The sequence below is a fragment of the Bufo gargarizans genome, chromosome 1 (genome assembly GCF_014858855.1).
Source record: "Bufo gargarizans isolate SCDJY-AF-19 chromosome 1, ASM1485885v1, whole genome shotgun sequence".
In the NCBI taxonomy this organism is placed as follows: Eukaryota; Metazoa; Chordata; class Amphibia; order Anura; family Bufonidae; genus Bufo; species Bufo gargarizans.
Genome location: NC_058080.1, coordinates 353,771,224 through 353,798,965, shown reverse-complemented (window position 1 = coordinate 353,798,965; position 27,742 = coordinate 353,771,224). Strand labels below are relative to the sequence as shown.

Sequence of the window (27,742 nt, the reverse complement as noted above, 5' to 3'; positions counted from 1 at the left end):
ACAATTCTTAAGTGTAGGTCTTCTGAGAGCTCTTTTGTGCGAGGCATCATTCACATCAGGCAATGCTTCTTGTGAAAAGCAAACTCAGAACTGGTGTGTGTTTTGTATAGGGCAGGGCAGCTGTAACCAACACCTCCAATCTCATCTCATTGATTGGACGCCAGTTGGCTGACACCTCACTCCAATTAGCTCTTGGAGATGTCATTAGTCTAGGGGTTCACATACTTTTTCCACCTGCACTGTGAATGTTTACATGGTGTGTTCAATAAAAACATGGTAACATTTAATTCTTTGTGTGTTATTAGTTTAAGCAGACTGTGATTGTCTATTGTTATGACTTAGATGAAAACTCAATCACATTTTATGACCAATTTGTGCAGAAATCCATATCATTCCAAAGGGTTCACATACTTTTTCTTGCAACTGTATGTATATATATATATATATATATATATATATATATATATATATACAGGTCCTTCTCAAAAAATTAGCATATTGTGATAAAGTTCACTATTTTCTGTAATGTACTGATAAACATTAGACTTTCATATATTTTAGATTCATTATACACCAACTGAAGTAGTTCAAGCCTTTTATTGTTTTAATATTGATGATTTTGGCATACAGCTCATGAAAACCCAAATTTCCCATCTCAAAAAATTAGCATATTTCATCCGACCAATAAAAGAAAAGTGTTTTTAATACAAAAAAAGTCAACCTTCAAATAATGATGTTCAGTTATGCACTCAATACTTGGTCGGGAATCCTTTTGCAGAAATGGCTGCTTCAATGCGGCGTGGCATGGAGGCAATCAGCCTGTGGCACTGCTGAGGTGTTATGGAGGCCCAGGATGCTTCGATAGCGGCCTTAAGCTCATCCAGAGTGTTGGGTCTTGCGTCTCTCTCAACTTTCTCTTCCCAATATCCCACAGATTCTCTATGGGGTTCAGGTCAGGAGAGTTGGCAGGCCAATTGAGCCCAGTAATACCATGGTCAGTAAACCATTTACCAGTGGTTTTGGCACTGTGAGCAGGTGCCAGGTTGTGCTGAAAAATGAAATCTTCATCTCCATAAAGCTTTTCAGCAGATGGAAGCATGAAGTGCTCCAAAATCTCCTGATAGCTAGCTGCATTGACCCTGCCCTTGATAAAACACAGTGGACCAACACCAGCAGCTGACATGGCACCGCAGACCATCACTGACTGTGGGTACTTGACACTGGACTTCAGGCATTTTGGCATTTCCCTCTCCCCAGTCTTCCTCCCGACTCTGGCACCTTGATTTCCGAATGACATGCAACAGTCCAGTGCTGCTTCTCTGTAGCCCAGGCCAGGCGCTTCTGCCTCTGTTTCTGGTTCAAAAGTGGCTTGACCTGGGGAATGCGGCACCTGTAGCCCATTTCCTGCACACGCCTGTACACGGTGGCTCTGGATGTTTCTACTCCAGACTCAGTCCACTGCTTCCGCAGGTCCCCCAAGGTCTGGAATCGGTCCTTCTCCACAATCTTCCTCAGGGCCCGGTCACCTCTTCTCGTTGTGCAGCGTTTTCTGCCACACTTTTTCCTTCTCACAGACTTCCCACTGAGGTGCCTTGATACAGCACTCTGGGAACAGCCTATTCCTTCAGAAATTTCTTTCTGTGTCTTACCCTCTTGCTTGAGGGTGTCAATGATGGCCTTCTGGACAGCAGTCAGGTCGGCAGTCTTACCCATGATTGCGGTTTGGAGTAATGAACCAGGCTGGGAGTTTTTAAAAGCCTCAGGAATCTTTTGCAGGTGTTTAGAGTTAATTAGTTGATTCAGATGATTAGGTTAATATCTCGTTTAGAGAACCTTTTCATGATATGCTAATTTTTTTAGATAGGAATTTTGGGTTTTCATGAGCTGTATGCCAAAATCATCAATATTAAAACAATAAAAGGCTTGAACTACTTCAGTTGGTGTGTAATGAATCTAAAATATATGAAAGTCTAATGTTTATCAGTACATTACAGAAAATAATGAACTTAATCACAATATGCTAATTTTTTGAGAAGGACCTGTATATATAAAACCATTTACTGCAGTTCCAATGTATCCTCTTTGCTTGCACATGTATGCCACTGTTGTGACTATTTTTATATGTTCACGATTTACATAATTTAATAAAAATATAGATTTTTGGTATTTGATTGTTCTTTATTACTAGGGGGACTTTTATTTTTTGGGGTGTGAAGTTTAGGTGTAGGCACCATGGATGATCTAGTCTGATGCATCAGGCACTGGTGTGTGGAAACCACAAAAAGAAAAAGAAACAAAGCGAGCCAAAATATAAAAATATTGCATGTTTATTAGTCCAAAATCACAAATAAATGTAAAAAAAATCCGATACTACTGCGTATTATTGAAGATAACTCCAAAAATGCAGAGTGCACTTAGCGGTGCGATCTACAACTCATGTCACACTGGGAATGTCTAAAAAATAACCAGAAATATATATTAATAATCTGTCCAAAATTGTGCAAAAATATACCTAAAATAGGTGATGAATGGGAGCAAACATCGCCGTGACCTGATGTGGTAACAGCAGATGGTATATAACACCTCCCAATACAAAAATGCACAAAAATTGACTGAATGATATTGGGTATATAGAAAATAAACCATGTCCTAAAATAAATGAATAAAGAAAAAAATCAAGACCAAAAAATCAATACAAGCAGTATATAACCTGACACCCGATGAATGTGCAATATCACACTGCTAGACTGGAAAGTCCACCTCGACACGCGTTTCGCCTGATACCATTTATCTGCTGTTACCACACATCAGGTCACAGCGATGTTTCCTCCCATTCATCACCTATTTTAGGTATATTTTTCCGCAACTTTGGATAGATTATTATAATGTTTCTTTTTTTTTTATATACATGCCCATTGTGACATGAGCTGTAGATCGCAATGCTATGTGTGCTCTGCATTATTGGGGTCATCTTCAATAATATACAGCAATATCTGATATTTTTTACATTTATTTGTGATTTTGGACTAATAAAACGTGATATTTTTATATTTTGGTTCGTTCCGTTTCTTCTTTTTTGTGGTTTATGATTATCTGTGGAGCAGAGGTCTTTGTTAGGTCTATGTGGGCTGTAAGGGATTGTATTTTTATTCGGGGGTCATTCTCACAGACTTCTTCCAGACAAAGGCTTTAGTGTCAAACAGTGCATTTATTTGGCAGTCTTCATGCACAAACAGCAACCAGAACATAAATCAAAACAAATCATCAGCCATCTGGCCACTTACTAAACAGTATAGTCCCTCTCTAGCAGGATCCGGGTCTACCACCCAGCTCCCCAAAACACCGTAGTGCTTACCCCACACAGGGTCAGAGGGTCCCGGCTCCCACAGACTTTAGCCCAGCCTGCTCCTTCCTCAGACTGAGAGCCCCACCGAAGTCCAGCAACAGGATTAAATAGCATCCCTGGACATGGGCATATTCTTAAATCCCGGAGTGGAGCATGTGGAACAGGCACCCACCCAACACATTGCCTGTTCCCAGTAAAAGCCCGCCCTGGACTAGCTGGAGCTAGCTAAGCTAAGTAGCTTGGTGTCCACCAATTTGCTTAGTGGCCACCTATATCTAGGGTCTTTACTCCACCAAGGCCGGGCTCCTTGGTAACACACTCCTGGTGCAAACAACACCCCCTTTCCATGCTTTGCCGGGACTTTTCTGTTCTGTTCTCTGGGTGAGATACACCCTTTCAATGGCCGTCATGTGGCCCTCTGGCAGCTCCACTGCCACAGGGCATATGTAAGGTACCCGTATTACTGGTGTGTGGAAATCCTGGCTGATCCACGCCTGATTCATCTTCACAAAAGGTCAGTTTCTCCACATTTTGGGTTGGCAGATGAGTTCTCCTTGGGGTAACTAATGGCCCCCGCCGCACTGCTGGCTGGGGAGGAAAGCTTGACCAGGGCAAACTCGGCCAGTAGCCCAGGGGATCTTCGTTGTGGGGAGGCAGGTTGCAGTCCAAGTATGCCATAACCTGCTGGTTTAGGTTCTGCTCTATGACTACCTGCTGCCGCTGGTGAGTAGTTTCTTCAGTAGGCGGGTGAAGAAAACTGCTCATTAGCGACTCTAGACTTAAGTTGCTGCTGATGGAGCTGGAACTGCTACTACCCAACCCCCCCCCCCCCCCCGCAGCCATGGCAGTGGAATGTGTGCAGAGGGCCCTCCAGTCCGGACCTCCATGAGGATGGGTGATGGCGCAGATAGGCAGCGGCCAACTAACTACAAAGGATGTCTCGATAATAGTTCAGTTTGTCCTCCCTCTCAGTGAGTGTAAATAAGGCTCCCATTTTGGCCCAGTAGCGAGGGTCTAACATGGTGGAGAGCAAGTAGTCATCCCTCTGCCAAATGGTCACAATTCGGCTGTCACTACGCAAGCAACTGAGCATGCATCGAGGTATCTGCACAAGTGATTTGGAGGGACTCTCTGCCTTCATCTCCACTGAATACTGCCACGGTGTGTCTGGGTCATCTGCCTCATCTTCCTCATCGCCCTGTAGCTGCTCCTGCTCCTCCTCTCCTGTCACCTTTGTAGAAAAAACACCCTTTTCTCTACCCATTGCTTGTGCTTGAATGTCCTTCTCCTCTAGTTCAGCCCCCACAGGGCTCATGTGGCTCTGAGATGTAGTCATCATGTCTCCTGTCCCCTGGCCAGTCAGATTTAGCAGCATCTGTTCCAGGACATGAACCAGTGGAATGACATTGTTCATCCTGTAGTCCTGGCAACTGACAAATAAAGTGGCCTCCTCAAAGGGCCCGAGCAAACAGCAGGTGTCACGCATCAGTTGCTACCGGCTAACATCAAAGTTACACAGGGTACCTCGGTCCGCCTGTATCAAATCGTTTATGGCCTTTCTCTGTTCATGTAATCTGTCCAATATATGGAGGGTTGAATTCCAATAGGTGAAAATGTTGCATATCAGCCTATGATGGGGGACGCCGTTATGTCTTTGCAACTCAAGGAGGGTGTGCTTTGTGGTATACGAGTGGCTGAAGTGCATGCAAAGTTTCCTGGCCATTTTCAGGATGTCTTGCAGATGGGGTGAAGACTTCAGGAACCACTTTACAACCAGATTGAACATATGCGCAATGCAGGGCACATGGCTCAGCCCTCCTTGATGCAGCGCCAACACCATGTTCCTCCTGTTGTCGGTCACCAGGATTCGATTTCTTGAGAAGTTCCTCCCATGTGTAACTCCGTTCACCCAGGCAAAGTAGGTGTAGAACAGCGTGACCCCGCCGTGCCCTGCACATGTGGTATGCTGGAGGAGCATGTTGAATTGTCCCTTCAGTGGAGACTTAGGACACGGTGGAGGATAAGGAGGCAGAGGCAGACATTGTCGCAGGACCAACGACGTGAGAACATGGAGGCGGAAGCAGCATCACCTGGCCAAATTGCTGGTGTGGCTGGGCAGGAACCACATTTATCCAGAGGGCCGTAAAGGACATATATTGTCCTTGACCGTAGTTACAGCTCCACCCATCGGAGCTGCCTTGCACTTTGGCAGACACCGATAGGCTCAAGAACTGGCCCACCTTCTGTTCTACATATGTGTGCCGGGCTGGTACTGCCTTTTTCGCAAAGAAATGACAGCTTGGGACTCTCCACCTTGGCTCGGCACAAGCCATCAGTTCTCAGAAAGGTGCAGAGTGCACCACTTGGAAAGGGAGGGACTGCAGCATGATCAACTTGGCCAGGAGTACGTTCAGCTTTTGCGACGTTGAATGAGTGCACGCATACTGTTGTCTCTTGGCAATCGCTTTAGTAATAGATTGCTGACTAAATGACTGACTACGAGTAGGAGGACGAGGAGCAGGAGCATCAGGACAGGTAGATGATGGGAAGGACAGACAGCTCCCTTCGGCTGAGGTGGTGGAGCCTTGACTGCATGAGATCGGGTGGGTGACACTGGGTGATGCAGCGATTGCTGAGGCAGGCTGAACCACCAGGTTTTCCCAGGCCACTTTATGGTGATGCTATATGTTTTGATGCAGGGCTGTGGTGCCAACATTGGTACCCTAGCCACGATTCACCTTCTGCCCACAAATTCAGCAAATGGCCATGTTCACCTCTTCCGACGGCTTAAGAAAAAAACTGCCACACTGTCGGGTATGCCATTTTCCCCCAACACTCCGCACTGACTGCCTGCTACTGCTGCCTCCGTGAACCCCTGCACCACTACTTTCCTGACAGGTAGGCTCCTGTGAAGTGGGTGGTCTACCCCATGCACGTTTGGCTCCCTACTTCCCACTGCTGCCACCCTGCTGACTCACGGCCATGCTACCACCTTGCTGGCTCATCCGATGCCTCACACGCAAGCTGCCACCCTTCTCCTGATGATGATGAAGGCCCCTGTTCACCTGGTTCCCACGTGCGAACGGCCACATCATCGTCCACTACTGTCTGCACATCACTGATGTCACCCTCACCAGGACCAGGGCCACGTGTCTGACCGCTCGCAACATCAGCTCCTGTGTGACTCTCAACATCACTTCTTGCACGTCTATGGGAGTAAGCGGCAGATGTCTCCTCTAGATCTTGGCTGGGCAGTAGCTGCTGACTATCTAGTAGATCGTCCTCACTGAAAAGTGGAGCCGAGCCTATGGCATATAATATTTTTCGCACTGAGGGAACAGAAAATGACAGAGGCAGGCTGAAGACAGTTTCGTGTCAGAGGAACCCACCGACTCTTGGCTAGGGGCATCTGATGTAACTTGCGACAAAGTAGAAGACTGAGTCAACCATTCAAGCACCGCTGGGTTGCTGGTCAAGACACGACTGATAGATGACACTGGGAACTCAGGCCTCTCGCTGCGACTCCTGCTGCCATCCCTCCTATTCTGCTGCTACTTCTGCCTGAGACAGAAACATTTTGGCCACTGTCCGTTCCCTTTGAAGGGCCAGTCACTTGTCTGTCTGACATACTGTGTAATTAAATTAAAAGTAAAATAATACACCCCAAAATAGGCTGTATTACAATGTAACTTCACCGCAGAATGGCAAATAGGATTTTTTTTTCCGATTAATACACCCCCCAAAAAAATGTGCAACAATGTAAATTCACCACAGGACGTATGTATATTTCCTATTAATAGGACCCGTAAATGTCTGTAGTATAATGTAACTTCACCGCAGAACAGCAATTAAGCCGTATTTTTTTCCCTGTTAATACACCCCAAAAACAAGTATAACAATGTAAATTCACTGCAGAACGACTAATAGGACGTACGTTTATTTCCTATTAATATACCCAGTAAATGGCTGTAGTACAATGTAACTTGACCGCAGTACGGCTAATAGGACATACACATATTTCCTATTAATACACCCTGTAAATGGCTGTAGTACAATGCAAGTTCACTGCATAACAGCAATTAAGACGTATTTTTTTTTCTATTAATACACCCCCACAAAATGTATAACAATGTAAAATCACTGCAGAACGGCTAATAGGACGTACGTATATTTCCTATTAACCCCTTAAGGACCGGGTCATTTTTCACCTTAAGGACAAGACTGATTTTTGCAAATCTGACATGTGTCACTTTATGTGGTGATAACTTTAACCCCTTCAGGACCTTGGACGAGAATGCTCGTCCTAACTTGCAGGTACTTAACGCACTAGGACGAGCAATCTCGTCCAAGGGTTAATGCGCTGCCCCACAACTGCTGCCGCGATCAACTGCTGTATCTGCCAGCATCGGTGAAAACACCAATTCTGGCAGATTAACCCCCTGTATGCCGCGGTCACGCTGACCGCAGTTTACAGGGGGATTGCGGCAGCTTGTACATCCCCATCGGGTCTCCGTGCTGCGGTGGCGGGGAACCGAGGGTTGCTATGGCAGCCCTGATGCCTTGAACAGGCATCGGGACTGCCAGCAACGGAAGCCCAGGAGATCCAGCCCCAGGGCTGGGTCTCCTAGGCAACTGTTAGCGTCTTACAGCGTAAGACACTGACAGTTCAATACAGCAGAATACAGATGTATTGTGCTGTATTGAAACAGAGATCAGACCCTGTCCCATAGTGGGACAAAAAAAAAGTAAAAAAAAGAACGTTTTTTAAAAAGATGAACACCGTGAAAAAAAACTGTGCTAAATAAACCATTTTTTTGTCACCTTACATCACTAAAAGTACAACACCAAGCGATCAAAAAGGCGTATGCCCGCCAAAATAGTACCAATCTAACCGTCACCTCATCCCGCAAAATATGAGCCCCTACCTAAGAATCGCCCAAAAAAAAAAATATATATACAGTACAGACCAAAAGTTGGGACACACCTTCTCATTCAAAGAGTTTTCTTTATTTTCATGACTATGAAAATTGTAGATTCACACTGAAGGCATCAAAACTATGAATTAACACGTGGAATTATATACATAACAAAAAAGTGTGAAACAACTGGAAATATGTCATATTCTAGGTTCTTCAAAGTAGCCACCTTTTGCTTTGATTACTGCTTTGCACACTCTTGGCATTCTCTTGATGAGCTTCATGAGGTAGTCACCTGAAATGGTTTTCACTTCACAGGTGTGCCCTGTCAGGTTTAATAAGTGGGATTTCTTGCCTTATAAATGGGGTTGGGACCATCAGTTGCGTTGTGGAGAAGTCAGGTGGATACACAGCTGATAGTCCTACTGAATAGACTGTTAGAATTTGTATTATGGCAAGAAAAAAGCAACTAAGTAAAGAAAAACGAGTGGCCATCATTACTTTAAGAAATGAAGGTCAGTCAGTCCGAAAAATTGGGAAAACTTTGAAAGTGCAGTCAGAAAAACCATCAAGCGCTACAACGAAACTGTCTCACATGTGGACCTTCAGGAGATGAAGACCAAGAGTCACCAGCCTCAGAAATCGCAGGTTAACAGCAGCTCAGATTAGAGACCAGGCAAAAGGGCCAACAAGTGCTAAGCATCTCTGGGAACTCCTTCAAGACTGTTGGAAGACCATTTCAGGTGACTACCTCTTGAAGCTCATCAAGAGAATGCCAAGAGTGTGCAAAGCAGTAATCAAAGCAAAAGGTGGCTACTTTGAAGAACCTAGAATATGACATATTTTCAGTTGTTTCACACTTTTTTGTTATGTATATAATTCCACATGTGTTAATTCCTAGTTTTGATGCCTTCAGTGTGAATTTGCAATTTTCATAGTCATGAAAATAAAGAAAACTCTTTGAATGAGAAGGTGTGTCCAAACTTTTGGTCTGTACTGTATATGGCTCAGAATATGGAGACACTTAAACATGATTTTTTTTTGTTTCAAAAATGATATTATTGTGTAAAACTTAAATAAAAAAAGTATACATATTAGGTATTGCCGTGTCTGTAACGACCGGCTCTATAAAAATACCACATGACCTAACCCCCCAGGTAAACACTATAAAAAAATTAAAATCGCAAGCGATCAAAAAGTCATACGCACCCCAAAATAGTGCCAATCAAACAGTCATCTTATCCTACAAAAATCATACCCTACCTAAGATAATCGCCCAAAAACTGAAAAAACTATGGCTCTAAAACTATGGAAAAAAAGAGGGTTAAGCAGCACTCCAGGTCCCAATATAGGGACAGTTGCCAATAGAAACCTGGATAGGTTGGTGCTCGCGGATCAGGATCCTGGCTAGGGGTCCCATAAGTGTACAAATGAAGAAGAAAATCGACAGCACTCTTCAGTTCTGGTGAATAAGCTGGTTACTTTATTGGTAACAGCAGCATTGGAATAGCAACGTTTCAACCATCTCTGGTCTTTAGCTAGCTTGATAAAGACCAGAGATGGTTGAAACTTTGCTATTCCAATGCTGCTGTTACCAATAAAGTAACCAGCTTATTCACCAGAACTGAAGAGTGCTGTGGATTTTCTTCTTCATTTCTAAAACTATGGAGACACTAAAACATAAGTTTTTTTTGTTTCAAAAATGAAATCATTGTGTAAAACTTACATAAATAAAATAAAGTAGTCATATTTGGTATTGTCGCGTCGGTGACAACCTGCTCTATAAAAATACCATATGATCTAACCTGTCAGATGAATGTTGTAAATAACAAAAAATAAAAAACGGTGCCAATACAGCTATTTCTTGTTACCTTGCCTCACAAAAAGTGTAATATAGAGCAACCAAAAATCATATGTACGCTAAAATAATACCAACAAAACTGCCACCTTATTCTGTAGTTTTCAAAATGGGGTAACTTTTTTGGAATTTCTACTCTAGGGGTGCATCAGGGGGGGCTTCAAATGGGATATGCTGTCAAAAAAACAGTCCAGCAAAATCTGCCCTCCAAAAAACTTATGCATTCCTTTCCAATACAGCAGTTTACGACCACATATGGGGTGTTTCTGTAAACTACAGAATCAGGGCCATAAATATAGAGTTTTGTGTGGCTGTAAGCTTTTGCTTTGTAACTGAAAAAAATGGATTCAAATGGAAAATCTGCCCAAAAAGTGAAATTTAGAAATTTTATCTCTATTTTCCAATTCTTGTGGAACACCTAAAGGGTTAACAACGTTTGTAAAATCCGTTTTGAATACTCTGAGGGGTGTAGATTGTAAAATGGGTGGTTTCTATTATGTAAGCCTGATAAAGTGACTTCAGACCTGAACTGGTCCTGAAAAAGTAGGTTTTAGAAATTTTTGCTTCTAAACTTCTAAGCCTTCTAACATCCACAAAAAATAAAACGGCATTCACAAAATGATCTAAACATGAAGTAAAGATATGGGGAATGTAAAGTAATAACTATTTTTGGAGGTATTACTATTTATTATAAAAGTAGAGTAGTACCACTGTCATGAAGTACAATATATCTCAGAATGGCCTGGATAAGTAAAAGTGTTTTAAAGTTATCACCACATAAAGTGAAATGTCAGATTTGCTAAAAATGGCTTGGTCCTTAAGGTGAAAAATGTCAGGGTCCTTAAGGGGTTAAAGGGGCGGCCACTATGAAGGTCACTGTTAAAATGCTTTTACTTATCCAGGCTTTTCTGAGACTGTTTTCTCATCACATATTGTACTTCATGACAGTGGTAAATTTGAAATATCAAATTATTTCATTTTATTTTAAAAAAAAGCCAAATTTACCCAAAATTTTAACAAATTCACAACTTTTCAAATGCCAATATCTCTGCTTTTAAAACAGTGATACCTCATATAATAGTTATTACTTTACATTTCCCATATGTCTACTTCATGTTTGAATCATTTTGTGAATGCCATTTTATTTTTTGGGGGTGTTAGAAGACCCCATTTTAAAAACTAAACCCCTCAAGGTATTAAAAACTGATTTTACAAACTTTGTTAACCCTTTAGATGTTCCACAAGAATTAATGGAAAATTGAGACTTTTTTGGCAGATTTTCCCTTTTAATCATTTGTTTTACGCTGAAAAAGCAAAGGTTAACAGCCAAACAAAACTTCATATTTATTGCCCTGATTCTGTAGTTTGCAGAAACACCGCATATGTGGTAGTAAACTGCTGTATGGCCACACAGTAGGGCGCAGAAGGAAAGGAATGCCACATGGTTTTTGGAAGGCTGATTTTGATGGACTGTTTTTTTTGACACCATGTCCCATTTGAAGCCACCCTGATTCACCCCTAGAGTAAAACTCTAGCCACCCTGATACACCCCTCTAGGTATTCAAACTGATTTTACAAACTTTATTAACCCTTTAGAAGTTTCACAAGAATTAATTGAAAATGGATATGAAATTTCAGAATTTCACTTTTTTGGCAGATTTTCCATTTTACTTTCAATAAGTTTTTATTGTCAGAGTATTTGCTCAAAATACAATTGTACATTTGCCAGACTTTACAATAAGATTCAAGCAAGTAACTCCCCATTTTTGTTTTTGAAGGAAAGTGGTAAAACAGCAAATAATACAAAAATTAACACAAAACAAACTCAGGGTCGAGTCTTTCATTTACATCCAAATGCATTTACATACTGAATGTATCATGGTTCAACTTATTCCCACAGGGTTCAGCTAATCAGAATCTATTCACCATCCTCTCTTTTTGAGAAAACTACCCTATCCCCATTCTCCCCGACATCTCCGGGTCCAGACCCCTCCAGGATTCCCATGCCTTATTGTGACGTTTCACTTGGAAGGTCTGATGCGCTAGGATATACTCATAAGATCTAGTCACATCTACCATTCCGGTAATCTCACGCATATCAGGGATGTTATCACTCTTCCAATTTCTTGTGATTGCTAGTTTGGTAGCAATCAATAAATGGGTCACAATGACCCTGTATTTGGGCAAGAATTTGTTTAAATCCATAAAAAGTAAGGCCAGGGCTGGGTCTGGAGAGATCTGATGACCCACGATCCCAGAGATCCTGATAAATATCTGCTTCCAAAGAGCATAGATCCTCGGACAGGACCACAGAATGTGTAGCAATGTCCCCTTACAACTGCAACCCCTCCAACAAAGCACACTCACATTGGGGAAAAATACATGTAGCCTAACTGGAGTAAAATACCATCTGAGTGTAGTTTTAATATAAGCTTCCAGATGTGAGGCGCAATTAAGGGTTGTGGTGGCGATTTTATTTGCGGCTTTCCATTGTAATAGAGTGAATGATTTTTTCAAATCGGCCTCCCAGGCCAGTAGTGGAGCTGTCTTGAGAAACTTGTCCTTGTCCCCTAAGTACATATATAGGAATCTGATTCCAGAATATGCTGCATTTGATGCAGACCATCTATTTAATAATTGGAAATGACCTCTAAGACTGAAGGTAGGGTTATTCCCTAAAATATGTCTAAGTTTAAGATACGAAAAAACCTCTGTAGGGGAATTATGAAAGGTTTGCATAATAATGTCAAACGATTTTAAGGCTGTACCTGACACCAGGTCTGCAACTGTATTAATCCCTCTATCCCTCCATCCTCTTAAATTAAGATCATTGGAAAAGCATTGGAGAGATTCTATCTGGGTAACGTGCACCAATGATACCAATGTGGATGAACCTTTATCATGATATGTTTTCCATAGCGCCAGGGAAGTGGATACATAATATGCAGGTTGAATGCCCAAATAGCTGTCATGTAATGCAGCCATTAGGAGAGCCTGCAAATTTCGTCCTGGGATTTGTGATTGCTCAATATGCACCCAATGCTTCTCCACATCTCCTTTCCACCACTCCTTAAGTTGATTGATTCTAGAGGCTAGGAAATAATCATAAATATTGGGCAATCCTAAACCACCCGATTTTTTATGCCTGTACATAATACTTCTCGCTATTCTCGGCCTAGTCTTATTCCAGATGAAACAATTTAGCATTTTATTAACAGAGTTAAAAAATGCCACTGGAATTGGAATAGGGATGGTACGGAACAGATATAATAATTTCGGGAGTGTATGTTGTTGAAACGCCGCGATACGCCTCGACCAGGATAACTCTGACTTGGCCATATGGGTAAGTTCAGGTTGGTGAGATTGTAGAAGAGGTGGGAAGTTTGCCTTATACAATTCTTGGGGAGTAGTTGTTACCTTAAAACCTAAATATTGAACTGAAGACTCCTGCCAAATTAAAGCAAATTCTTTTTTCATGTAGGATAATATAGTGTCTGAGATACCTAGTGGGAGGGCCTGGGATTTACTTACATTAATTTTGTAGTATGAAAGGGCTCCATAGGAACGTATAATGTTCATAACTTTCTTCAAAGACTCCCTAGGATTTGTTAGCGATAATATTATATCATCCGCATACATGGATATACAGTGTTGCCTGTTCCCAATACAAACCCCTGTCACCTCAGTCTCCTGGCGGATTGCCTGTGCCAAGGGTTCCAAGGATAATATGAATATCAGTGGTGATAGGGGGCAACCCTGTCTCGTGCCATTAGACAGTGCAAACGGATCAGACAACACTCCATTAGCCAATACCCGAGGGGTTAGAATAAAGAACCTGAATGGCTTGCAGTATAGGCTCCGGAAAGCCCATTTTATGGAGTACTGAGAAGACAAACGACCAATTAACGCGGTCGAAAGCCTTCTAAGCATCCAATGTGACCAATACTGTTGGGGTTCTCGTACGGTTCACAAAATCAACTAGATTCAATATTCTCCTGGAGTTGTCCGTAATCTCTTGCCCTTTCACAAACCCTACTTGATCTGGGTCTATCAGAGTGGGGATAATATCTGCCAAGTGGGCCGCTAAAATCTTTGCATAGACTTTTAGATCCGTATTGAGCAAGGAGATAGGACGGAAGTTCTGTGGAATTGAAGGTTCCTTCCCTGGCTTGGGCAAAGTGACAATGACCGCCTCCAGCATTTCTTTAGGCATTTTCCCGGTTGTCATGGCACGAGACAGGGCCGCGCATAAATGAGGAAGCAGACTATCTATGAACAATTTATAGTACGAGTTTGGGAGACCATCCGTCCCTGGGCTTTTGTTATGTGGCAGACCTTTAATTACTTTGGAGATCTCTTCTTGTGAAATAGGGTCAGAGAGGGAGGACTTATGAACTTCATCTAAGGAAGGGATTGTTAAGGTGTTCAGGAAATTATCAATATTCTCTGGGGAGGCAGGGATAAGACCTGATTCTTCCTTCAAATTATATAATTGTGAGTAATAAGACATAAATCTATTAGCTATAGATTTTGGGTCATACAGTTTATGTGACTTAGGGGAGTCCCACAAGAATGGTATTTTCGATTTTTGAGCTCTTGCTTTTACTCTACTTGCTAACAATTTTCCTGCCTTGTTAGCCTGCGAATAATACCTAGCCTTTGTCTTTTTAAGCGAGAGCTCATAGGAATGTAAGTAACTTTCTCTTAGTTGAAGTCTAAGTAGTCTGAGCTTATCAGAGAGTTCAACTGAGGGAGAGGACTTATTCTGTGTTTCTATAGACTGAATTTGTGCTAAGAGGTCGGTCTGGTGTTTCTCTCTCAATTTTTTATGTCTATGTCCTATTTTCAATAATATTCCTCTTATATATGCCTTATGGGCCGTCCATACTATCAAGGGATCGGGACCTGAGTTAGCATTAAATTTAAAGTACACTGCTAGTGCAGCCGATACCTCTGGATTATATTTATCATTAGCTAGAATAAATTCATTAGCCCTCCACAAAGGGTTCGGATGAGAGATTAATTCTTCTGTCAGTTCTACAGATACTGGCGCATGATCCGACCACGTAATTGTCCCTATGGAAGAACCTGTAGATGCCTCCAAGGAGGTTCTGTCAGCTAAGATCAAATCAATGCGGGATTAGGATTTATGTGCAGGCGAATAATAAGAGAAATCCTTTTCCGATGCGTGGTGAATACGCCAAATATCAAACAAGGAGTTAGCCAGTAGTGACGGAGAAAGAGAGGCGGGGCTACTTCTTGTGACAGAGGAGGAGTCTTGAAGCGGATCAAGAACCATATTGAAGTCTCCACAAATTATAACTCTGCCCTCTTTCAAAGATTGGACTTTTGTCACGACCATGTTTATGGCCGTGACTCCTTGGGAGCCGCATACAGTTGCCCGTGGTTTGGTTTGTTGTGTCACCCGCAGCTGGTGGCACTTTGCTGTTTGCCTCAGGTGCGGTTGCCGCGGACAACAGGTATGTGTGCGGTTGCCTTAGAGTTGTGTGTGTATGTATGCACTCTGAATGTCTTGTGTGCACTCTGTTTTATGTTTGGTGTGCACTGTGACATTTTCCCTTCACTGTAGCTGCCCTTGGCAACGTTTGGTTTGATGTACATGTGGTGGCAGTGTCTCTGCCTTTTGGCCGGCTCCCAGGACATGTTTGCCACACATGTCGTTGTCAAGGGTAACAGCTGCAGTGAGTATTTGTATGTATTTTTCCTTATGTGGTCTCACTACACTTCCTGGTGTTGGAAGGGTTAATTCCCTTCTGTGTGAGTGAACACTGGGTGTGTCTGTGTGGGTGTGACTACTTGGGCCTATAAAGCCTGAGTGTTATCTCCAGTCTGGTGGGTACTTCAGCCATGACTATCACCTGCCAGTGGGGGCCACCCTTGTGGTCATAAGTTTAAGTATGTGTGATGTTTAAGTTGATGTTTTCCTTTATTATTCTGTGCAGCTATGGATCTGGGTTCCTGTGTGTGGATGTGTGTGTGCTGAGTTCTATTTGTATTGTTGTGGACTTCAGCTTGCCTGCACATGGATCCAGTCAGCAAGGCTGTGGCAGGTGGCTGGAACTAGTGCAGCACCTGCCATATCCATAGGCCTGTTTCTGTTCCCCTTTTTCCTGCAGCTTGGCCAGTGAGACTCCTGTTCCTCCGCGTCCAGAAGGAACAGGTCGTCTTACCCTTTACTCCTAGTTCAGGGACCGGCGGAGGGTGAGTAGGGATCCGAGGTTCCTGAGAATGGGCCCTCCTACCTTCAAGGTCGGCCCATGCAACTAGGAGTTAGGGACGGAGTAAGGATGCGTTAGGAGGTGACCTGCTCCCTAATTCTCTTGTCCTGGCCGAGCAGTGGTTTACATCTTCTGGCATCGCACGTCTGAGGATTTTCCCCATCCTCAGCCGTGACAACTTTTTTGAAAACCCTATTCAAAAACCTCAAGGGCCGAACGTTCGGGGCATACACGCCCACCAAAGTATAAGGGATATTGTTAATACAGCATACATGAATAACGTAGCGACCCCCTTCATCCACCACCGTTTTTTTCTCTGTATGAGCAACTTAATTTTTAATCTCCAACAGTACCCCACGTTTTTTACTCATGCCGTGGGATTGGATAATTGTCGGGAAAGCTGGGTGTCTCAACCTCTCCTTGTCTGCTGCAACAATATGTGTCTCCTGTGTGCAGAATATATCACATTTAGTCAAGAGGGCTTCTCTCCACATCATCCGCCTCTTATATGGGCTGTTTAGGCCTCAAACATTTAATGAAACTAGCTTAAGCACCATCTTGGTATGTAAAAATATGCTTATGAGAAGATGCCCGGATAATGTGAAGAGAACCATACAACATCAATTGCAAAACATTCAGCTGTAATGTGAAAAAAGGACCCGACTTAGGAAAATTAAAATAATAACAGGATGGAAATAATAACAGGATGGAAACAATAACCTGCTAAACCAAAACTTACTGCCCAAGTGAAGGGGCAGGAATAAGGTAGCACAAGGGTTAAAACTCACAATCCCTTGTGATTCTTTTTGGGGGAAAACAGTCATGCCTACCACCTGGAGAATCTTAATAGGTAGAACATGTCCCTGCTCCTGCTGAAAGCAGGATACTTGAAGAACCTCTCATCGATGTTTTTTCTGACAACGACTTTCAACCCGGTGCCATTCTCCTTCATCAGGTAATCGCTTGTGCTGATTTGCCAGAGGGACGTCATCCACTGAAATGTTCCAGTTAGCCAGCACCGCTTTCCCTTCTTCCACTGAGTGGATAACAGCACCCCGTTTTTCTGGATTAGCAGCTTTACTGGATATCCCCACCTGTATAAGATGGAATGTGATCGAAGCGCCGCAGTGATGGGCGCAAGCGTGCGGCGTAATTGGAGGGTTGCTATAGACAAATCTGCAAACAGCTTCACTTGTTGGTACGAATCCGGCAAGGTATCAACTTTCCTTGCTGCCAACAGGGTTTCCTCTTTAATATGGAAGAAATGAATGCGGGCTAAAACGTCCCGAGGTGTATCATCAGGAAGATGTTTCGGTTTAGCAATTCTATGCTCCCGATCTATAATGAGGTCTTGTTCGGTGCTGTTAGGTAGGAGAATTGTAATTAGCCTTTTAATATAAGCCTGCAGATCCGTTTCTGGAACTGATTCTGGTACACCTCTCAGTTTCAGGTTGTTCCTGCAGGAACGATCTTCTAAGTCTGCTACTTTCGCTTTTAGGTATGCGATTTCTTCAGACTGTACATCATACGAATCTATGAGGTTGTTATGCGATTCAGCGAATTCGCCCATCTTATGTTCGACATGGTGTACTCTATTTTTTAGATCTGTAACATCCCGTTGAAGGGGCTTTAATAGTTGTGACATATGGGAGGTGACCGAATGGTTAAAGGCTAAGAACATGTCCTTAAGTAGAACACTGGACGCTGGCCTGTCGTCCATGGGGAACTTAAGAAGCGCCTCTTTAAAGGACCCGTTGCTATTTAAGTCCTGGGCTTCGCTGGTCTCATGGACCTCTGCAGCCGGATCCTGTAACCTGGGCCTCTGCTTTTCCGGTCTCGTAGTAGGGGAACTCTGTCCCGCACGGCTGCTAGAAGCAGGCACCTCTCGCCCCAATCCAACCCCCGTATCGCTAATCAACATGCTCTCACCCGTGTCTGTGTGCCGAGGTGAACCCTGAGGGCTCCGGTGAGTCGAGCTGCCATCTTCAGATGGTCGGGGGGAAGAAGCATTTGCCGAAGATGTCGGGCTGGGGGAGGGTTCCGCCTGCGCGCCTCGTGTGCCGGCGCCATCTTTGTCTCGATCTTGACCGAAGAAAAACTCTAGTTTCCCTTGTTTCTTGATGCCTCTCTTCCCTCTTGTTATCATCAGGGATGTAGCCGGTACCGATCGGCACCGATGTTGGCTCTGTGGCGAACTTGGTGAGGGTTCTGCTTGATTAACACGCTTTGTTGGAGCAGGAGCTCTTCATTCAAGCGGCCATACTCCTCGGCTTCCTGGCCACGCCCCCGCAGATTTTCCATTTTAATCAATTTTTTCTGCTAACAAAGTAAGGATTAACAGCGAAACTAAACTCAATATTTATTGCCCTGATTCTTTAGTTTACAGAAATACCCCATATGTGGTCGTAAACTGCTGTACGGGCACACGGCAGGGTGCAGAACGAAAGGAACGTCATATGGTTTTTGGAGGACAGATTTCACTGGAATAATTTTAACTTGCCATGTCAAATTTGAAGACCCCCTGAAGCACCCCTAAAATGGAAACTACAAAAAAGTGACCCCATTTTGGAAACTACAGGATAAGGTGGCAGATGATTTTTAGGGTCCAGATGATTTTTGATTGCTCTATATTACACTTTTTGCGAGGCAAGGTAACAAAAAAAATAGCTGTTTTGGCACTGTTTTCATTTTTGGTTATTTACAATGTTCATCTGACAGGTTAGAGCTATTTTTATAGAACAGGTTGTTACAGAAGCAACAATACCAAATATGACTACTTTTTTTAGTGTCTCCAAATTCTGAAAGCCAATTTTATTATTTTTTTGGATTACAGTATGTAGGGACTCATATAGTGCAAACCTAAAATCAGCAGTATAGCAGCAATTTGGATCCCCAGTTAGTGAAGCAAGGTGTAAGAGAATCGCTCCTATTACCTAGGCTGTACACTCCCCTATTAGACCCTGTTCTCTTTGCATAGCATGGATAATGCCTCCCTATCCTTTCCCTACACCTTAAATAATATTTTCCTGAACTTCTAAATCATTTTTTAAGCACAATAAAGTCTTTCCTAGGACTGTCCCAAGCGCCAGTCTCTAACATATGAATAATGAGGATGGAGGTCCTTAAAGCCCCAATTTTTCAATTAGCTCCATCTGGGGCACTCCATCTTGCCTTAAACCGATGAGCGCCAGCTTGGAGGCACTAACTGATGGACCCTTAAATACTCCACAAATCCGCCAACAAAATGAGTTCAGCCCCAACCATGAAGACTTCCTATCCTCCACAATTTGTCTTTCCACGAACTTCGAAGACATCCTACCGCCATGAATATCATAACAAGAGCTACAGCCCATCTCACTGCCATGACCAGAACATTCGAACAACAACAAAAAGCCTCAGTAAACACAATAGGGAAGGTGGGCGGGGTCCTCCCTAGATGATCCCTCAAAATAATGCCTGCTCCCCCTTCCGTACCTCACTTAAACCATGCACCCTAGCCCTAGCTATCCATCACCACCTCCTTTTTTAACCCCCCCCCAATGCCTGACATTCTATGCTTAACTAAGCCAACTCCCTGTCATGTCGGCCTCCCCCAAGGATATGCCCTGGCCTAAATATATCTTGACACAAGCATTTTTTAATGATTGTAATTGATAAAATCTAAGTTATTATTTATTTGTGGAGCAACCAATTTGAGTATTTCCCATAATGTAATACAGGATGGCTACCCTGCTTAGCTGCCAGCTTTATCGGCTTGGGAGGGACAGATTACTATCTCACTGCCAATCATACAGAAGTTGAGATATTTAAATACAGACAAATTTTACCAGAATGATGCCACAACAGTACTGCAGTTTTCAGCTCTTGATGAAGCAGTCATCTCTGCAGAAATGCTTTGAGTGTAAATTAAATTGTGCAGCACTCAGCGAATGCTACTATTTAGGGGTTTCACAAACTATGATCTTAGGGTTCACCTTATGCTGAAAAGCAGCGATCATCTGTGCATACACGAAGGGTTCCTAAGACTAGGGGGTGCAAGTTGATCCCCACCATAAATGCGAAAAAACACTCTGTTTCTGTGCCTCTTTAAGTGTCCTGAGAATAGTGCAGTAGGGTCCTGATATTGTGGTAACCCTAGCAGTAGAGGGCACTTTGAGGGTGAAGTAATCGACCAGCAGCGCTTAGATACATTTCAATCCAGAATGTGGCAGTTTCTCTCACAGCTGGGTCTAATTTATATACTGCACAAAGGATTTGTAGTTGCCCTGGGTCAGATTGCCCATGCCCCAAATGAGGCTTTCTGCCTTTTGCATTACTATGGACTTTGAGATTTTTATTCAATATATCTGGTAAAATAAAGTATTTATTATTTTTATTTTAGCGTTCTCTATAGGCAGTAATTATTATTTTATTTTTTTAATACATATTGTGGTAATGTGGACAGTGCGGAAAGCCAAAGTGTATCCCACCCAGATACTATACCTTAGCTGGGTGAGATAACAAAAATATTACTTGGATTGGCGGATAGGTTTGGTAGTGGGATTTGCCAGTCCACACCCTTCCGGCACAGGTATTCCCTTTCACCTGGGGTGATAGCAGGTGAGGCCTGCACTAATCAAAGATGCATAAAACCAACCCTCTGTGTGTTAGTCAGGGGGAAGGAAAGGCTGAGGAGGCCTGAAAGTGAGAGTGAGAGAGAGAGGCTGAGGAAGCCCGAGTTTGGGGGAACTAGCTACGCCTGCGGAGAGAGGATCGCACGGCCAGAGTCAGGCGGACTTCTGCGCCACAATCCTCCAAAGGTACTGATGTTGTTGTAGTCACAGCCTGGAGGCTGCTGGACTGTTTTGGCCGAGAAAGCCGCATCTGATCACGTGTGTGAACTGTGTTCTTTAGAAGCAAGTCAGGGAATGAATTATGTATTAGGTAGTGCCTCGTCGGGCAGGATTTATTTTGGTTGCTGTATTGTGCTAAAGTGCTAGAAAATAAAGCATCGTTTGGACTTCCATCTGGTTGTCTGCGACAAATCTGTGATTGAGACCCCCTGAGAGAGAGCGATCCCTTACAATATACAGGTCAGATAAAGATCCAGTCTTTATCACAGCCAACATTATAGTTATGTGACTGTCTAGACCTAATTTTACAAATAAACATTTTGAGGCCATTGTATGATTATTGTGTTTATACTGCTGCCAATATAAAATTTCCCTTTAATATCATTCTTCTGTATGTCTAGTCTTATATTAAAAATATAGCATACCTGCACTGTTTCCCAGGCCTTAATGTACACTGCAAACCTTCTCCTGCATTGACACCATAACAACACATGTCATTGTCCTTAAGTCCTACATCACATTGTTCTCCATCTTCCACTATTTGATTGCCACATATTGGCCGTCCACTCTCTGAAAAAAGTAGCATATCACCACAAATTTGGTATCTTAAAGGAGGGTCACTTTAAAGAAGTTAGCATTTTAAGACAACCCCTAATCTAGTAAGGCATGTGGACATCATACAGTAGGCCTACGTTATATGAACAGAACGGAAAGTCACTCTGGTTGATGAGCTGTCCTTGTATGTACTTGAATGGCCATGCCTCTGGTTGTTTTGGCTTCTTCATGGCAAAATCAGCTGCTTCCAGTAACTGAACACCCCCTCTCAACCACTCCCACATACACCCCCTGTTGGCAAAATTGTGGGAGCAGTTTGGTGACTATGGCAGCCTTGGGACTTCTGAAGGCTCCCAGGCCTGCCATAATAAAACTCCTTTTAAGCTCTACTTGTCATGGCATAAGGAAATATAGCAATTATACCGTAGAATGATATATCTAAGTATATAATAGAAGAAATCTAATGGCCACATGTTCAAATCCCCTTGGAGGATTATAAAAAAAGGCAAAAAAATAAAAGAGAAAAAATAAAGAGAATTCAAATCATGCCCCTTTCCCCATCTTACAAATACAAATAAATGCATAAACATCATTGGTATAACAGCATCTGAAAACAGCATAACGAATAAATATTAAGTATTTAATCCATACAGTAAACAGGATAATGACCAAATCACCATTTCTTGATTGCTTTGTCTCTTGAAAGAAAATCATTTAAAGGTGATAAAATTGTCATACGTACTCCAAAGTGGTCACAGACAAAGAAAAAAGGTAGGCTCGGCTCATAAAAAAAAACCATAGTCATAGAATCACAGTAAAACAGAGAGAAAACGCCTCACCTGCAGATACTGGAAATGTAACAAATTAACTCCAGGCCAATATTGTTCTTCACTGTTTAATCTGAACTGCATTTAATGTCTCAAGCTTCTTATCCAAGCTTGATCCATCAAAATCCCAATGTAAGTAAAAAGGGAACTGAACCAGAATAGTGAAGCACCCCAGGGTGGTAGAAAACAAGCAGGCAATTTAATAAATTCACAAAACCAAATTAAAACAGACATATAAAATTACAGTATGTCTTACAGGTGGTGGATGCCCTGCTCCTCGGAGGTGTGTTGCAATTTTATTTGACACTTTTAATGTGCTCTTATGAGTATAATAAAATGCCTGCTTGTTTGCTACAATCCTGCGGTGCTTCACTATTCTGGGATGCTCCACTTATTTTCTTATGTAGGGATTTTGGTGGCACAAGCCTTGATAAGAAGCTTGAAACATCAACTGCAGTTCAGATAAAAATATGAAGAACAATATCAGCCTGCAGTTCATTTGTTAACATTGCAATATCTACAAGCGAGACATTTTGTTTCCATTTTACTGTGATTCTATGACTACGTTTTTTATGTATATTGGAGCAGCACCAACCTCTTTCTTTATCACTGTGCCTTGAGACTTAAAGGGGTTGTACGGCTTCAGAGCTGAACCCAGACATATCCCTATTCTCACCCAGGCAGGCCTTCTAATATTCATTGAATCGGTCATGTCAAACTAATTTAATCAGTTTCTATAAGGAGGTAAGTTCTAGACTTGACAGCGGCAAATCAATGGATGTCGTATATCTGGACTTATCCAAAGCATTTGACACTGTGCCACATAAAAAGTTAGTATATAAAATGAGAATGTATGGACTGGGAGAAAACATCTGTATGTGGGTAAGTAACTGGCTCAATGATAGAAAACAGAGGGTGGTTATTAACGGTCCACACACTCAGATTGGGTCACTTTCACTAGTGGGGTACCACAGGGGTTAGTATTGGGCCCTATTCTCTTCAATATATTTATTAATGATCTTGTAGAAGGCTTGCACAGTAAAATATACATTTTCGTAGATGACATTAAACTGTGTAAAGTAATTAACACGGAAGAGGACAGTTAACTACTACAGAGCGATCTGGATAGACTGGAGGCTTGGGCAGATAAGTGGCAGATGAGGTTTAACACTGACAAATGTAAGGTTATGCACATGGGAAGGAATAATGCAAGTCACCCGTACATACTAAATGGTAAAATACTGGGTAACACTAACATGGAAAAGGATCTAGGAATTTTAGTGAACTGCAAATTAAGCTGTAAAAACCAGTGTCAGGCAGCTGCTGCCAAGGCCAATAAGATAATGGATTGCATCAGAAGGGGCATAGATGCCCGTGATGAGAACATAGTCCTACCACTATCACTAGTCAGACCACACATGGAGTAGTGTGCACAGTTCTGGGCTCTTGTGAACAAGGCAGACATAGCAGAGCTGGAGAGGGTACAGAGGAGGGCAACTAAAGTAATAACTGGAATGGGGCTACTACAGTACCCTGAAAGATTATCAACATTAGGGTTATTCACTTTAGAAAAAGGACGACTGAGGGGAGATCTAATAACCATTTAAATATAATAATAAATAAAATAAATTTATCAGGGGGCAGTACAGAGATCTATCCCATCATCTATTTATCCCCAGGACTGTGACGAGGGGACATCCTCTGCGTCTGGAGGAAAGAAGGTTTGTACACAAACATAGAAGAGGATTCTTTACAGTAGGAGCAGTGAGACTATGGAACTCTCTGCCTGAGGAGGTGGTGATGGTGAGTACAATAAAGGAATTCAAAAGGGGCCTGGCTGTATTTCTGGAGTGTAATAATATTACAGCCTATAGCTACTAGAGAGGGGTCATTGATCCAGGGAGTTATTCTGATTGGAGTCGGGAAGGAATTTTTTTCCCCTTAAAGGGTTTCTACCACTTGCATATCACATATTTGGTGATCAGACACTAGCGATCCGCTAGTGTCTGATGTAGCTTACAAGCTAATTATTACCTTAATCCGTTCGGCCCATACCTCAAAAAAAGCACTTATATCTTTATGCAAATGAGCCTCTAGGTGCTATGCAGGCGTTTTTCCAGCACCTAGAGGCTCCGTCTACCTTGCAGTTTGCCGCCCATCGCCTCGCTCCAGCACGCCCATCTCTTACCGTATTCGATCCTCCCCCTGCTTCAGCCTTCAGAAATCCCGCGCCTGCGCCGTTCGTCGCGGCATTCGGAGGCATTCGGCGCAGGCGCAGTCAATGTCTGACCGCTCCGTGCTCAGACATTTCCACTGCGCCTGCGCCGATGTCATCGGCGCAGGCGCAGTGGAAATGTCTGAGCACGGAGCGGTCAGACATTGACTGCGCCTGCGCCGAATGCCGCGACGAACGGCACAGGCGCGAGATTTCGGAAGGCAGAAGCAGGGGGAGGATCGAATAGAGTTGAAGATGGGCGTGCTGGAGCGAGGCGATGGGCGGCAAACTGCAAGGTAGACGGAGCCTCTAGGTGCTGGAAAAACGCCTGCATAGCACCTAGAGGCTCATTTGCATAAAGATATAAGTGCTTTTTTTGAGGTATGGGCCGAACGGATTAAGGTAATAATTAGCTTGTAAGCTACATCAGACACTAGCGGATCGCTAGTGTCTGATCACCAAATATGTGATATGCAAGTGGTAGAAACCCTTTAAGTGTGAAAATTGGCTTCTACCTCACATTATTTTTTTTTGGCTTCCTCTGGATCAACTTGCAGGATAACAGGCCAAACTGGATGGACAAGTGTATTTTTTAGGCCTTATATACTATGTTACTATGTTACTATGTAATCCCGAAGGGCAAGAGCTGTTTGTTTATAATTTTTTACACTGCTAGGTGCAATTCAGCGCAGGGCAAAGGAAAACAATGGGAGAGCATCGGAGCATGAAATGCTCTGATGCTCATATAGAGGGCCTGCCTGGGTAAAACGGGGCAATATCAGGGTTCAGCTCTGAACCCGAACAACCTATCTTGTGAAGACCTGCAGTTCCTAGTGTGAATACACTGCAAGAATACACTGCAAGGGGTTTGTTTCAATTAGTACTCCAAAATTATATCAACACACCTCTGTGCAAGAAAAATGCATAAACATTATATAAGAAAGTTTTTTTTTAACTATTAAAACATAACAAAAACTTATAAATAAATGTATAAATAAATTTGCTTTCACTGTAATCACATTGACCTAAATAAAAGTAATGTCGTTTTTACGGCATATTTGAACATCATAAAAATGAAACCCTTAAAACAATGGCACAATTGCCAATTCCACCCCATTAATAATTTTTTTCAGCTTCCCAATACATTGTATAGAACAATATATCGCGACATTAGAGCCTACAACTTAAATTGAAATGATAATTTACTTACCAACAAAACACCTGTCCTTTTTCACTTTCAAAAGAGATGCGATGTAATGAATTGAACAGTTAGAAAATTTGTCATTATTGTACTGATTTCCATCCATGGCGTAGGGAAACATCAAATAATTTCCATTGGGACTGGAGACGGTGAAGTTTGCACATTCATTGCTTTTATCATGCTAAAAGAGAAGCTCTACATGAATAGATATTTGGTAGCAGACATTTTTCATTACAAATTTGCTAAAGTTAGAAGTCAGCAAATTCTTTCTTCGTCACTATACTAGGTTCTACCTGGCTAAGCAAGCATGCGAGTTTATTTCAGTGTGAGAGGGGGACAAAGATTGATATTGTTAAAATTCAACATGTCTACTCCCATTTGTATAGAGAGTTAGGAGGCCCCATACATCTACAATAGTTGAATTTGACTAATTCCACTGAAAGCAATGATTTCAGATACCTTATAGCTAGAGGCTTTTTCCTCTCTGCCCAATGAAAACCCATGTATGCTTGCCCAAATTGAATATCTATGCATATGGGGTCAGAAAGCCGTTCAGCGGACAGCTATAAAAAATACATAGTATCTGTGAAGGTCACTGTTTCAACTACGTAACTCTATGATACAATGATCAGGCCATTGTCAGCATGGATGTTGCTGTATTTTCTCCAAATTTTGTTAACATCTAAGCTTAATGCATTGTGAAAAATATACTAGTCATATAAAAAACATATCTATATGCAAACATACCTATGTCATGTTCATATTCAAATATACAGTCCTGATCAAAAGTTTAAGACCACTTGAAAAATGGCAAAAAATCATATTTAGCATGGCTGGATCTTAACAAGGTTCCAAGTAGAGCTTCAACATGCAACAAGAAGAAATGGGAGTGAGAAAACATTTTTTGAGCATTCAATTTAATGAAAACGAATAAACTGAAACAGGCTGCTTTTAAGCTGATCAAAAGTTTAGGACCACACCTCCAAAAAAAAAACTAAACCCCCCCCAAAACAGAAATCTAACTTCCAAACATGAATTCAGTAATGAGTAGCTCCGCTGTTATTGTTTATCACTTCAAAAATTTGTTTCGGCATGCTTGATGCAAGCGTTTCCATGAGGTGAGTGGGAACATTTCTCCAAGTGGTGAGGACGGCCGCACGAAGGCCATTTACTGTCTGGAACTGTTGTCCATTTTTGTAAACTTCCCTTGCCATCCATCCCCAAAGAGTGATGTTATTCTCCTGGAAGAAGTCCCTTGTCCTGCGGGCATTGTGTACTGTAGCATTGTGTACTGCGCTTATGCAGTTCAACAACCCGACCACATTAGAAAAAAGGGAGAGTTTTTTTGCCTTTGCCATCACAACGTGTGACTACCTGAGAGAAAATGACAATGAATCAACATCTTTGCACAGATTTGGCCTTTTAAAGGCATGTGGTCCTAAAATTTGGATCAGCTGAAAAACAGCCTGTTTCAGTTTAATCGTTATTTTCAATTAATTGAATGCTCAAAAAATGTTTTGTCTCACTCTCATTTCTTCTTGTTGCATGTTGAAGCTCTACTTGGAACCTTGTTAAGATCCAACAATGTAAAATAAGATTTTTTGCCATTTTTCAAGTGGTCTTTTGATCAGGACTGTCCATACCTATGCCATATTCATAATGCATTTTAATGCATCTTTCAAATATGCAGCCAAGATAAAAACAATGACAGCTTCTTTAAAGAGGAACTTTCATGGGTCCAGACATTATAAAA

At 42.4% G+C, this 27,742-nt stretch overlaps 1 protein-coding gene across 2 annotated transcripts in view; it reads right to left on the bottom strand.

Moving 5' to 3' along the window:
* Positions 1–27,742, bottom strand: part of LOC122919690 (disintegrin and metalloproteinase domain-containing protein 10-like) — a 293,071-nt gene that overhangs the window by 61,843 nt on the left and 203,486 nt on the right. For both annotated transcript variants that reach the window (XM_044268875.1, XM_044268879.1), the window contains 2 exons: positions 25,999–26,170; positions 21,617–21,761 (listed from right to left, as the gene is read on the bottom strand). In XM_044268875.1, coding sequence (XP_044124810.1) covers positions 21,617–21,761; positions 25,999–26,170 — 317 coding nt within the window. The remainder of the gene's footprint in view (positions 1–21,616; positions 21,762–25,998; positions 26,171–27,742) is intronic.